This window comes from Acomys minous (genome assembly GCF_964271855.1).
Source record: "Acomys minous genome assembly, chromosome: 19".
NCBI lineage: Eukaryota > Metazoa > Chordata > Mammalia > Rodentia > Muridae > Acomys > Acomys minous.
The window spans coordinates 55,038,805-55,051,765 of record NC_140499.1 but is presented as its reverse complement, the minus strand read 5'-3'; the positions used below and the strand labels follow the sequence as shown (position 1 = coordinate 55,051,765).

General features: G+C 42.6%; 1 protein-coding gene across 2 annotated transcripts in view; it reads right to left on the bottom strand.

The window, feature by feature from the left end:
* Positions 1-2,966: 2,966 nt before the first annotated feature.
* Positions 2,967-12,961, bottom strand: part of MAP9 (microtubule associated protein 9) — a 33,936-nt gene continuing 23,941 nt past the window's right edge. For both annotated transcript variants that reach the window (XM_084769703.1, XM_084769702.1), the window contains exons 11-14: positions 12,096-12,257; positions 11,820-11,965; positions 11,328-11,460; positions 2,967-4,866 (exon numbers count right to left, since the gene is read on the bottom strand). In XM_084769703.1, the coding sequence (XP_084625829.1) occupies positions 4,744-4,866; positions 11,328-11,460; positions 11,820-11,965; positions 12,096-12,257 (564 nt within the window). In that variant the 3' untranslated portion in view covers positions 2,967-4,743. The remainder of the gene's footprint in view (positions 4,867-11,327; positions 11,461-11,819; positions 11,966-12,095; positions 12,258-12,961) is intronic.

Here is a 12,961-nt window from a genome sequence, read left to right as displayed (position 1 = left end):
GGTGCCCGTCTGCTTCCTCAGGCCTATGGTCTCTAAGAGTGCAACTGTCTACACATTAGTCATTCTGCATGTAGAGTGGGAAAGGAAGCCAAAACTAAAATGAAACTGCATTTTCAGAAAACAAGTGTGAAAGGGGAAACACTCAGATGGGTTACACAAGTGAAGGAAATGGAGGACCGGAAATGTGACTCAGTTGTAGAACATTTGCCACGCTTGGAAAAGCCCTGGGTTCCATTCTACACACACACACACACACACACACACACACACACACACACACACACACACACACACACACACACTATTTTGAAGGTGTGACATATGTGACTTGATAGGAAGAAGCTTGGTGACATAATATATTGGGAGAGGTGGCATACGCTGTACACATTAGTCTGAGTCATTACATTTGCAGCACTGATGACCTTACTTTAAATGATCCGGTGATCTGTGATGGCTTTTGGCTTCACCCAAAGACTGCAGCAAGGGAGGCCCTTTGTACAACGCTCTACCACAGAGCCTAAGGGGGTTGCTGACATTCTAACCTTCACCTTAAGTTTCATCGCTTTCTACTTAATTCTATGGGTTCAGTGAGGCTCATCATCATTATTACAGAGATTTACTACAAAGCTGCGGGCTACACACTTTAAGGGAACAAATTAACCAGAAATAAATTGTAAGTACAGTATAAACATGATTAAAGGTATATTAGTGTGGAAATATGTCCTCGATACACTGTTTAATAAAAATTCCAGTTGCCAAGTTGTGGCTTGATTTCATTTTTATTTCAATGATCAGATACACAGTATAAACACATACATGTATGTATATACATTTAGATAACACAGAAGACAGAGGGAGAGGCGAGAGACAGAACTAGCGGAGCAGAGTAGGAGCTCCTTCCTTCACCGCCTCGTGTCCAGCGACAGTCGAGCACTCACCAGACCAAGATGAAGACAGAGAGGGGAGTTAACCTAAGTTATCGTGGAGAGACAGAAACACACTGACCTCACACTAGTAACGTCGTAATTACGTCACACCAGCAATCTGTACAGTAAAATCAGTTCCATATCCAAACCTTATGTTGAAAATCACTTCCGGTTCACCATTTATTTCCAATGAAAGATACATCACCATGACATGTTTTATCTTTAGCTCAGAAATAAACACATCATGTTTATTAACACTTGATGTGCAGTCAATATATTATAACATTCAATGAAACAAACCACAAATGGCTAACTTTAATAAATAAAGTTTGAAACAAAAATGTATTACTAAAGAGCAGGCATTAAATATATCTCCCCCAATAATCCGAAATACACCCTAAATTCAGCACCAAGAATTTCACATACTCATACTTCTGCTTATCCTTATACAATTACCACTATATGTAGCACAGCATTCCAAAAGAGCAGTATCACGTGACCTCTTAAAGTAAAAGGGCTCAGAAAAGCATCCCGTTCAGTGCCCACACAGCATTTCATTATTCTGTCAGTCAATGTAACTAGGAGCGAGGAAAATCAATAACACATTTACTTTGTGTAGAGTGGACACATATGGGCTTTTAAATGCCTTTTAGTAGGGTACAATTGGACTGAAAAAAAATCAGGATTAACTTAGGCAATTTTGTTTTTGACTAGCATGCACTTTCCCCTATTTGGTGAAAGCTCCTTTCTCTATTGTATCTTCAGGCGTGACTTAGGATTTAAGAGGTGCCACTATTTTCTCATGCTTTAAATAGCAGTGTGAGAACCCAAAGCAGCCATTCTCCTGGCAGGCTGGGGGAGAAAAGAGAAACAGGAGAGAGAAACAATCAGCTGCAGGGAGCAATAACCACAGTTAAGCAAAGTGGGTGTGAGCATTTTAGCAGACTACATCTGGGGTGGGATGGGCAAAGGGCCTGCGATCAACCCGAATGGGAACACTAGACATGTGAGGTTGGCAAACTCAAGTGGTGGACATCAGGTTATTCAACATAGGTACAGAGTCTGGTCCGCAATGAGCAACAGCTGCATCATTCCAAGGAGCATCCAACTGTGACTATCAAGCTCCTTTGCCTGCAAGGTTCTGCTTTGGCAACAGTAAAAAAATGTCAGGTATCTTTACAATCCAAAACAGCTTGTGAAACAGCACCTTCAAGTGTGACACACACAGGCTACTGGAGTCCCATTATTCTGAGCTGTTCCTACCCCACTTCCTTAAGGAAACTTTAACTCTTTCCACATCTGATGTGCCATTTTATTTGTCATATAGGCGATATCCTTTTGCTGTTACTATGGAACTTACTTTCATGTTAGAATTTTATTTTTATCATTATGAATTAATCAGACAGGCAAATGCATTAGGATGCTCCATCTGCCAGGTTTAATGCTTCCCTCCGGAACTCAGGTTGCCACATTCCCGAGCTGGATGCTCACCCACTGTCCAGAGCTCTGCTTCATTCTTACTACAGGAGAAGGAACAGTCTCGATGAATGAGAAAGTCTGCACAGATTGAATACAGGTTGCTGCCAGTTGGGAAGGAAACCATTCTTTGTAAGTCTACTCCTTGTGATTGCACTTGAGGAGATGCTGTGTGGACCACTGGGCACTCTTCACTTGTCACTTCATTCTCCTTAACAAACCAGTGCTCAGGTGTCTTCTCAGAGGGTCCTGTTCCGAGCAGCGCTTGACTGTGACGGGTCCATCACAGACGGTCCAGAAGGCTGACTTCTTTTGCGTGCTAAGGATGTATGACAAATAACTCCTGTTGTGCTTGCTGATTTAACCCTACACTGATCTCAAGTCCAGGACATGGGGAATGTGGTAAATAAATTATGACAGTGAAAATTTATAGAGTCCTTATGTTCCAAATACTTTACATTAGTTAACTTAGAGCATCCACTTCTCATGATTTAGGAGCTAGCAGCAGTAATGAAGACAACACTGTGGAAAGTGGCCAGGGAGCAGAAGTGCACACTTAGTGTGAAATACACAACACACACACTTCTGGTTTCTGATCCCAAGAAGGAGGTACATTTTTGTCTGATCATTCTTTTCACTCCTTATAATGTGCAAACGTTTTTTTTTTTTTTAAATCTCTACCTGTTTACATCAATACAAGAAGCCCTTATCAATGTACTGGCAGGCTCAATTATTTGGTATTGTGGGTAAACACACAAATGTAAGTCCTGAATCCCACACAGATAGCACACTGCTGATACTCTCTCAATGACCACTTCTGGCAGTAGGCTCTTCTGTGGATGTCTTTTATGTGATTTGATCTGCTCTGTGATGCTACAAAGCATCTCATGACATTCTGTTTTATGCACATCCTACAGGAAGGCTACTTACTGCTCAGTGGGTCTTACGCAAGCTCCTGGCTTTGTTGACATCCATTAGATGTTAGATGAACATCTCAAATCTGATGAATCCGCACCTCATTTTAAACATGTAGGGAGGTCCAGCCTCTGGAGGCACTAGGAAAGGAGCATGTCTCGTCAACAGTGTATGGCTTCACGCCCTGGGGAGTGACAAGCACTTGCAAGTGAGAGCCACAGTTTCTAAGGTCATGTCACCCTCACGGGAGACTTTGGGTTCTCATCCCACCATTCACATGTTAGCTGTGTGGCAAGTTGGCTTGGACTTTCTAAGCCTCAGCGCAATAAAGCTAAGAACACGTACCCTGTATAGTTGTTACGAAGTTGACAAATCACATCTGTAAAGATCCAGCAAAGGTGAAGTAAGAGCTTAGGGAACAGTAGCAACTACACCTCTGGTTGATTGTCTCTGCATTGCAGTATCGCCTACAGCAGCATTCCAATGACTGGTCTGGTCTGTTTTAAGGGATGGCCAGTCAAGTATGGGACCAGTTGATACAGGGAGAAGCAGAGATCCAATAAATAAATAAATATATACATAAATAAACAAACAAACATTCTTGACCATTTTTTACAAGTTCAATTTCTTATTCATCTGCTTCCACGTGCAACTTGAACTCCTCTAGATTAGGTAAGAAGGGAGCCACTGACTGCACTACTTTTATAACTCTAGTCTAGAAAGAGTGTGGATAAGACCCTGAACTCCTAAGAAATTTTCATAGCTACTGGATAACAAAGCACTGTCATCAAATTGATGCCTTTTGGTGTCAACCAGATGATAAACAGATTGAGATGGAATTTACAAAGGACATTTCAGAAGTGAGCCCATTGGAGAAGTGGCTGCGATTGTCAGGTAAGCCTCACAGGCAACACGCACTGAGATTAAACCATAAGGCAAAGATCTTAAATAAAGTGACAACTAGAGTCCCTCGGCCTCCACTGGCCAAGACTCTAACTTGCAGTGTAGACGCTGATCTGAGCTGAAAGCCAGAGTAAGAGGAAACAATATGCCCATAGTCTCCAAGTCATCCGTGTGACTGTGGTGTCTAGATGGCTTCCTCTCATTAGTGGGATGAAACATGCTTTAAAAAGATGCAGATCTCAGTGACACTGACCACGGATCACCCTGCTTCAGGAATGATCAGGACATAATAAAGCTTCATGCATCTGGATTGTCCCAGCAATCTCATTAGCTTATTGTCTGAGGCAGTTTAGCTACACTTCAGAAAATGCTTCCACTGATAAAACTGCAAAGTGTCTCTCCCATGCTCCGTAGAAGCTCCCGTGGGTAATACAAACAGATTCTTCTAACCACACATAATGAGATGACTGGTTTTAAATCCATGGGTAAAGTTGGTGAACTGATAAATCAAGAACCAGAATTGTCAAAATACTTTTGAGGGCGCAGTTCTGCTTGGAGGGCTCCATGGGGTGTGTGTCCCACTTTCAAGGAAGGAATGGCGCTTCTTATGTTTCCGTTCAATTCTTTCCTGCCTTTCTTTCTTTTCCTAAAGGGGGAAAACAGAAAACAGAAAACTCCAAGTTTATATACACTATGTGAACTTTTTATTAAGTTGAATTACTGGAAGAAAATAATTCAGTACAAGACCTCTGTATACCCTTTCTTGTTTAGTCATAAAGAAAAAGTAGCTAGGGAGTATTGCTGATTTGTAAGAATATGCACAAATTTACTATTAATAGGTATTAATGTGACAGTTTGTTTGTTTGTTGAGACAGAGTGTCATAGAGCCAGGTAGCATCAATCACTACTTAGTCAAGGAGGACCGTGGACTTCTAATCCTACAGCCTCCACCTCCAACTGCTGGGACTGAAAGAGTGAACCATCATGCCTAGCGTCACCTCATTTTTTTAAAAAAATGTTGAAGGTTATAGTAAAAGTTATGTTGAACTAGCCATGGAAACTTACAGCTATAATCCTAATACCCAAGAGGCTCAGGCATTATTGCCATTAATCTGAGACCCCTTGACCTCATAGTGAAGCAACATGTGAGTTCGACAGCCTGGGCTAAGAGTGAGACAAGAAGAAGGAAGAAGGAGGAGGAAAGAGATGGAGGAGGAGGAGAAGAAGAAGAAGGAAAAGAAGAAGAAGGAGAAATGGAGACGAGGCGGATAGGAAAAGAAAGTATGAGAATAGTGACACTAGGTGACAGTCTCAGCATGTGGGGTGGGGGTTGTACAGTCACAATCCCAGCTCTTGGGAGGCTGAGAGAAAAGGATCACAAGTTAGAGGCCAGCTTTGTCTACATAGCAACTCTGTTTCAAAACCAAAAAAGAAAGTCTGTAAGTAAGTGTGCAGTTTTATAACAAATATTGGGATTATAGAACGTTAATAGTAACCTTTGGAGAACACATTTGTAGAAGACCTGCAAGAGCTATGTCTGGCAGTGCCATGGCAACATGGACATCCCAGATTCTTGCAAAAAAAAAAAAAAAAAATCTAGCCTATGTTTTGTTTGTTTGTTTGTTTGTTGAGCTTGAGTACATTTTAAAACAATCTGTTGCCCTTTCTGTGATTCTTTTGTTCAACTATTTGATTTATCTAATTCTATGGATAACACTTCTTTCAATATTTAGTAGTTGTTTTTCAAATTATATAAATACGGCCCTTGTGTGATTTTGCTGATGTTATTTTCAGTGCTAACTTTTACACAGTGTATTAAGAAATAATTTAACCACAAAAGGCTATGGGATATTAACAACATGTGAGTACACACTGACCACGGCGCCTCTGTGTCAGCTCTCTCATCGCACTTTCCCTCCCCCAACCTTTTTGGTGTTTACGTGTGCTCAATTTCACTGAACAAGCATTTATTCTCTTAAGCAGCTGTAGGAACTGACCTGCCTACCTACAGCCACAGAGCTTTAGATTATACTGCATTAATGCAGCATATTAATTAATTAATGTCTCTCACTTTGATAGCATCACTTTATCCTTTTACGACTCTGAGCACTTTGAGGTTTAGGAAGCACGTCAGATTTGGGCCACTGGATAGACACATATTCTTTTGGTTTTGGCAATTATTTGGAATTGTCTATTTTCTGCATTGGTCCTTTTAGCTTTTTTTTTTTCTGTGAAGCAAAGCTTTGATGTCTAAATATCAAAAGAATTAGCCAATAGCAATTCTCCTGCCACCACTAATTCACGCTGTTCCTCATATGGCACGTCTTTACATGTGGCAGATTTGGCAGTGCCTATGGCGCTTCTGTTCTTCTGACACCACAATGCCTTGATTTTTGTTTCTTCACTCAAATGTCAAGCGCTCGCCTTCTTCTTGAGGATTAAACCCAGAGTGCTTATCGACCCAAAGACATGGATTTATATAGTTTCTGTCGCTCTGAAAATTTTCAGGAAGGATAAGTGATAAACAAGTAAATTAATAACATAGAATCCAAAATTGTGTGAGTTTCTATGAAACAAAGAATAAAAGAGTAATTCCACAGAAAAGTGGATTAAAGGGACGTCAACCCGAAGTGACATGTGAGGGAAGCAGAAAACCCATGTAGATTCACTGGGAGAAGAGGGTTCAAGCAGAAAGGTTTCAAGTGTCATGGCTCAGGAGGATCTGGGGGAAAGCTGGTGACGCCAAAGCAAACAAAGGGAGCCACTGTGACCAACTTAGGGGAGGGAAGAGTTGCTCACGAGAGCATCAGTAACAGTAAATCACGGTAAGATGCAGAACTCAGGTAGAAGAAGACTGCAACTAGGGACATACGCACGAAAGGAGGGTGTTGGGACGACACCGTGTGTGTGTGTGTGTGTGCATGTATGTATGTTTGTGTGTGTGCTACCATGCCACAGGGACAGTGAATCAATGTCACCTAGGTGGCTTAGCAGAACCCAGAACATTTCTACCCTGGCTTTGCTTATGCTGCGACAGGGACAAGGCAAGGGAGGGGGAGGCTGGAAAGAGTGAGGAATCCCAGAAGTGTCCACAAGCTTTCCAGAGCTTTTGAAGAGTAAAGAAAAGCAGAATACTACGAGGAACCAGGGCAGGCTGGAGCAGCTGAGTAAAGACTTCATTTTTCCATTTTTATTTCTGATTAAGTTCCACAACACACAAGGAAGATAACTCAGAGAGACAGAAAGAATGCAGCTTCCCAGAGTGGAGATGTGTGGCATGTTTCTGTTTTATTAATTGAATAGAGGGGTAGAGGCATTACATATTATTGCTGAAGTGTTATTGCTGATGTTTCTACATTATTTCAGCAGGTGAATTTGAGCCCTTCTCCTTCATACTTTTGTAAAAAAAAAAAAGTCTATCTAGGGGTTAATATAAAATCTACGCATTCATCTTGATATATTTTACTTGGCACCTGAACAGCATTTGCTCTTCCATCCTGAAACTTAGATGGTCTCTGTTTCTGATTCTCTGCTAAAAGCAAAAGTTTGGAAGTTTCTCTTGTCTGCGGTTTCCTCAAATTACTCAGAAAAGCAGTGGTTCCCATGAGGCCCTTAGACAACCCTGTCCCTGCAGGCTGATGGCTTGGGGGAGACACCAGAGTGGATGCTGGCTGGTTGGCTACATCTTTCATCACTATATATGAAGATTGACAAGTGTCATGAAAACAATGTGGCAATGCAAGAGGTCCATTTGTAGACAATGGTCAGAGGCAAGAAAGTGAGGAAAGAACTTAGCATTCATAGCCTTGGTCCATGCTGCATGCTCGAGACTCCTGCTGAAGCAAAGAGGAGCCCTTTATACCTCGCAATGGAAGAGCTGTCATTAGTTCATTCAGTGCAACTATTCTTCTTTTTCTCCAAGCTATCTTCCAAGAGAAAACCAGAAACAAGTTTGACTTTACAAGGAGGATGCTGAGAAGCCACAGATAGAGGCAATTATCACCCTCACTATTAGGTAACAGGAGTCAACAATGTTACCATAGGAATGAGGAGAGGTTTCCTGTCAGTTGTGGGAGTCTGAGCTTTTTCCTTCCCTCCCCTCCTGCACCATAGTTTCTTCTGCCAGGAGAAAGTTTAAAGCAACAAACAGAGGGCAAATAAATAGTGTGCTGTGTGTCCATGTTGTGGGGAGCGGTCAGTAGTGTGCTGTGTGCCCACGTGGTGGGGAGCGGTCAGTAGTGTGCTGTGTGTCCATGTGGTGGGGAGCGGTCAGTAGTGTGCTGTGTCCTGTTGTGGGGAGCGGTCAGTAGTGTGCTGTGTGCCCACGTGGTGGGGAGCGGTCAGTAGTGTGCTGTGTGCCCACGTGGTGGGGAGCGGTCAGTAGTGTGCTGTGTGTCCATGTTCTGAGGAGCGGTCAGTAGTGTGCTGTGTGTCCATGTTGTGGGGAGCGGTCAGTAGTGTGCTGTGTGTCCATGTTCTGAGGAGCGGTCAGTAGTGTGCTGTGTCCATGCTGTGGGGAGCGGTCAGTAGTGTGCTGTGTGTCCATGTTCTGAGGAGCGGTCAGTAGTGTGCTGTGTGTCCATGTTCTGAGGAGCGGTCAGTAGTGTGCTGTGTGTCCATGTTGTGGGGAGCGGTCAGTAGTGTGCTGTGTGTCCATGTTGTGGGGAGCGGTCAGTAGTGTGCTGTGTGTCCATGCTGTGGGGAGTGGTCAGTAGGGTGCTGTGTGTCCATGTTGTGGGGAGCGGTCAGTAGTGTGCTGTGTCCATGCTGTGGGGAGCGGTCAGTAGTGTGCTGTGTGTCCATGTTGTGGGGAGCGGTCAGTAGTGTGCTGTGTCCATGCTGTGGGGAGCACTCCAGAGTGACATTTTACTAGACGGTGCTACATGCTAGTTCTTCTTAAGGCTTTGATGATTTTTTTGTTTCCTCAAGAACCGGTGAGGATGGTTATGTTTCAACATTGCAGTCTAGAGAGTGTACAGAACTATATTGTGGCCCTGGATGAGAACGCAATTCCACTTTCAAGAAAATGTTGAAATAAAATAGAAAATCCAAACTTGGAAGTTTATTTCCCTAGTGATATCAGCAATAGCATAGATTGTTTGACAAGGGAAGGATCCTAACAATTTTTTTGAAGGATTTAAGCATTATGTAAGAGTTTTAACTGAAAAGATCATAATGAAATACCAACTGCTTCATTCAAATAGCGCACTTTTTATTTTTTTATTTTTAAAAACAAGGCCTCACTATAAGCTAATACCATGTGACTTAATTATTTCTCTGCATGGAATTGTCATGAAGCAGTACAAGAGCCCACACAGATCGGCAAATGCTGTTTGTTTTTCACATCACAGCCTGACTTGGGGAGAGCGGAGACCTGTATATATACTCTAGGGTCCTTTCTGTCCCGGAGCTATGGGTGGCACTTCCTGAAGCTGCCTGCAGGACAGTTCTCCAGATTCTCCACTTTACTACCAAATGCTTTATCAGTTATTCTGATTTTAAGGAGTTCAGTTTGGCCTTGTCTGCTCTAGGAAGTGCGAATTCTAAAATGTGTGTGACAAACACATTAGCACAGCGAGAAACACTGTGGAAGAAGAGCTGTGATGGAGAATCACCCAGATCTACACATGGCACGTGAAGCCTAGTAACGAAACCGGATAGTACCGGAACGATACATACACAGTGAGAGTGACGGAGGGAGCACAGGTCACGAAACAGACCCCAAGTGCAGGGATATATTGCAAAAACGAGCTCTTAAATCACCAGGAAAAGATGTGCTGCTGTGTAAAACACACATCCTGGGAAAACTGAGTTAAAATCAAATTTCCCATCATGCATGTCAATAACTGAGGGTGGGGCAAGTGGGAAGACACTGATACATTTATTGGCGCCATAAAGAGCGAGAGAGCCTCAGTAGCTTCAAACTATGGGGCAGGGTTTCTCACCTGGATTTGTGAATCAGAGATCAAAAGGAAAGATGGAGAAATCCAAAATAAAGCTGGAAGTGGCATGACCAAAAATAATAATACACTTATTAGCAAACTTGAGAAAGCAAGAGTAGAGTGGGTGAAAAAGTTGCAACTTCTATTAGAGATTATAGGCGACCTTAGTGCACTCCTTTAATCCCAGCACTCAGGGAGGCAGGGGCAGGCAAATCTCTGTGATTTCGAGGCCAGCCTGGTCTACAAAGTGAGTCCAGGACAGCCAAGGCTATAGGCCAACTTCTCTACTAAAGAGGCTTTTAGACAGTAAGAAAAAGACAACCAATAGAAAAATGTGTGTGTAGATGCAACATTTACAGAATTATTAGTACATATTTATAAATGAAAGAATGCTCAAGTTCAGTCTGATATAATGCAAGCAAAAAAAAATCTGATGCTTTTAGACAACAGATAGAGATAATTCCATTAAGTCGGATAAGGAAAAAAACCCTGCTAACGGATGTGAAGAATTTTATATATTCATAAGAATGTCATCTACTTGCACATAGTACAACATTCATGGGTGTTATTTACTCAAGATTAATTATGTAAATATTTGTTTTAAAATAGAAAACTGGAATTTGCTCGACAGTAACCAAAAAGTAATGTGTTAACATATGTAAATTAAAACCAAATATTTATTACACACATATGTAAGGCGCTGGGTATTGTATCTTCCAACCTCTAAGCTGATCCTCTTTGTTAAACAATGTCTAAGTAAAACCCTCTTCCCTAGCTCACCGGCCACATCAGAAGAGTATCAGACATAGACTGAGTTCCTCTCCATCATCTGATGGCTACTGCATGCAGTGCTGATCCCGCCTAGAAGTCTCTCTGCCCTCAGTGTACACGTCTGCTTTCTGTGATGTCAGAGGCAAGAAGCACAGAAGGAAGAACTGACTGAGGTAGGGATGCAGGCCTAGTTACAACTAGTGCAAGCTCAGACATTTCAGTCAGCCTCAGCAGCGTGGACAGAGATGAGAGGCCGTGGGGGAATCTGGTCTGCAGAGCAGGAAGGGCTGAGCTCAACTAAGTAGTCTCCAGGTCAAAGCAGAACGGGGGCGAGAAGCAGAAAAGAAATAAGAAGTCAGCAGAAAAGATGAACTCGTCCACCAGGGACACCTACCAGCCACTTCTCATATTCGCTGATGGCTTGCTTGTCCTTGTCTTTCTTCTCCGCCCTCTTCAGCTCTTCCTTTCTTCTCTCATTTATCTTCTCCTTTTCCTTTTGCTTGAGAAGAGCTTCCTTTTTCTCACTCCTGTGTAGGAGAACATGAGACACTGGGAGGTTAAAGGAGAATGCACAACCGAGATGCTCTCCTGCAGCGGTGGAGGCCCCACCTTTGGCACCAGTGAGCCTGAGAGGTACGGGGAGACCTGCAAGCACTAAGTCCTAGGAACACCACAAGCACTGACCTGAAACCACCCAATGTGCAGCACACAGGATTACCATTTTTCTTTTTCTTTCTTTTAAAAATATATTTTATTAATGTATTCATACTACATCTCAATTGTTATCCCTTCCCTTGTGTCCTCCCATTCCTCCCTCCTTCCCATTTTCCCTTTACTCCCCTCCCCTATGACTGTGACTGAGGGGGACATCCTCCCCCTGTATTACCATTTTTCAAAAGCAGTTAAATTGTCTTTCTTCTTCTCAGCGACGGTCTCTTCTTCTTTCTGCTTCTTTGCTCTCTCATACTCTTTCTCCTTCCTGCTCTTCTCCTTCAGGTACTCCAGCTTTTTCTCTTTCCATTTCTCAAATGCCTACAGAAGTTCAGAGCGATTTCTTCACTTGCAGTGGCTTTTCTCAGATCCGCATAAGTACAACAGAGCCCTCACCCAGGCACAAGCATTGACAAGCACTAAGGACAGAGTCGGGGCCTGAGGTACTCACCTGCAGGGCCTCGCCTTTCCTCACAGCGTTTTCTTCTTCTGTTTTCCTCTTGTTTTTTTCCTCCAGCCTCTTTTGTGCAGCTATCTTCTTTGCTTCCTTTTCTTTCATAGCCTTCCAGGCCTCAAACGATGCTAGTGCTTCCTCTCGCTTAGCAGCTTTTTTCTATTTTGATTTTTAAAAAAATTAGCATACATCTAGAAGTACAAGCGTTGACATAAATATACAAGCATGTATTTGCCTTTCAGCGCCCAACAGCTTTCATACAAAAAAGTTACACAGCAGGTAATTTATTTAGAATGATTTGGCAAGTTGATCTACAGAAATTGTTACCCCAGCCATTCACTGAGTTTTACAATGTCAAAGCACTTAACAGGGTGACCTATTTAGTATTCATGAGACAAAGCAGCTATTGACTTTGGGAGTATGCAAATAAATGTTTTAAAAATAAGCTACAACAGGGCTAACTCCTACTATAAAATGTTTATTAAAAACATATCATGAAAGTGGGCACAGATGTTTGGTTTGATGCCTGTTTTGATATCAAGGCATAACTTTCCTGCAGCATGAACATATACCAAATAAAGGAATCACACTGTAAAACTTGGAGGGGCTGTATGACAGCCATGTCACGAACTGATGGAACTTACTCTCTAATGTCATTAGGGCCATTAATTGACCTCAAACACTATTCAAACCTAGAAGACACAGACTCCATTGTGGAGGTGATAACTCAAGGCTAAATGAGGGCATACACAACAGTGGGAATGGCACCAAGCCACTCAGAGGCGCAACTTCTGGAGGCCACTCTGCAGAGAACTGTTGGCCGCAGTGTTGGTCATTTTTGGGATGTTTCCTAGTCCACCTGC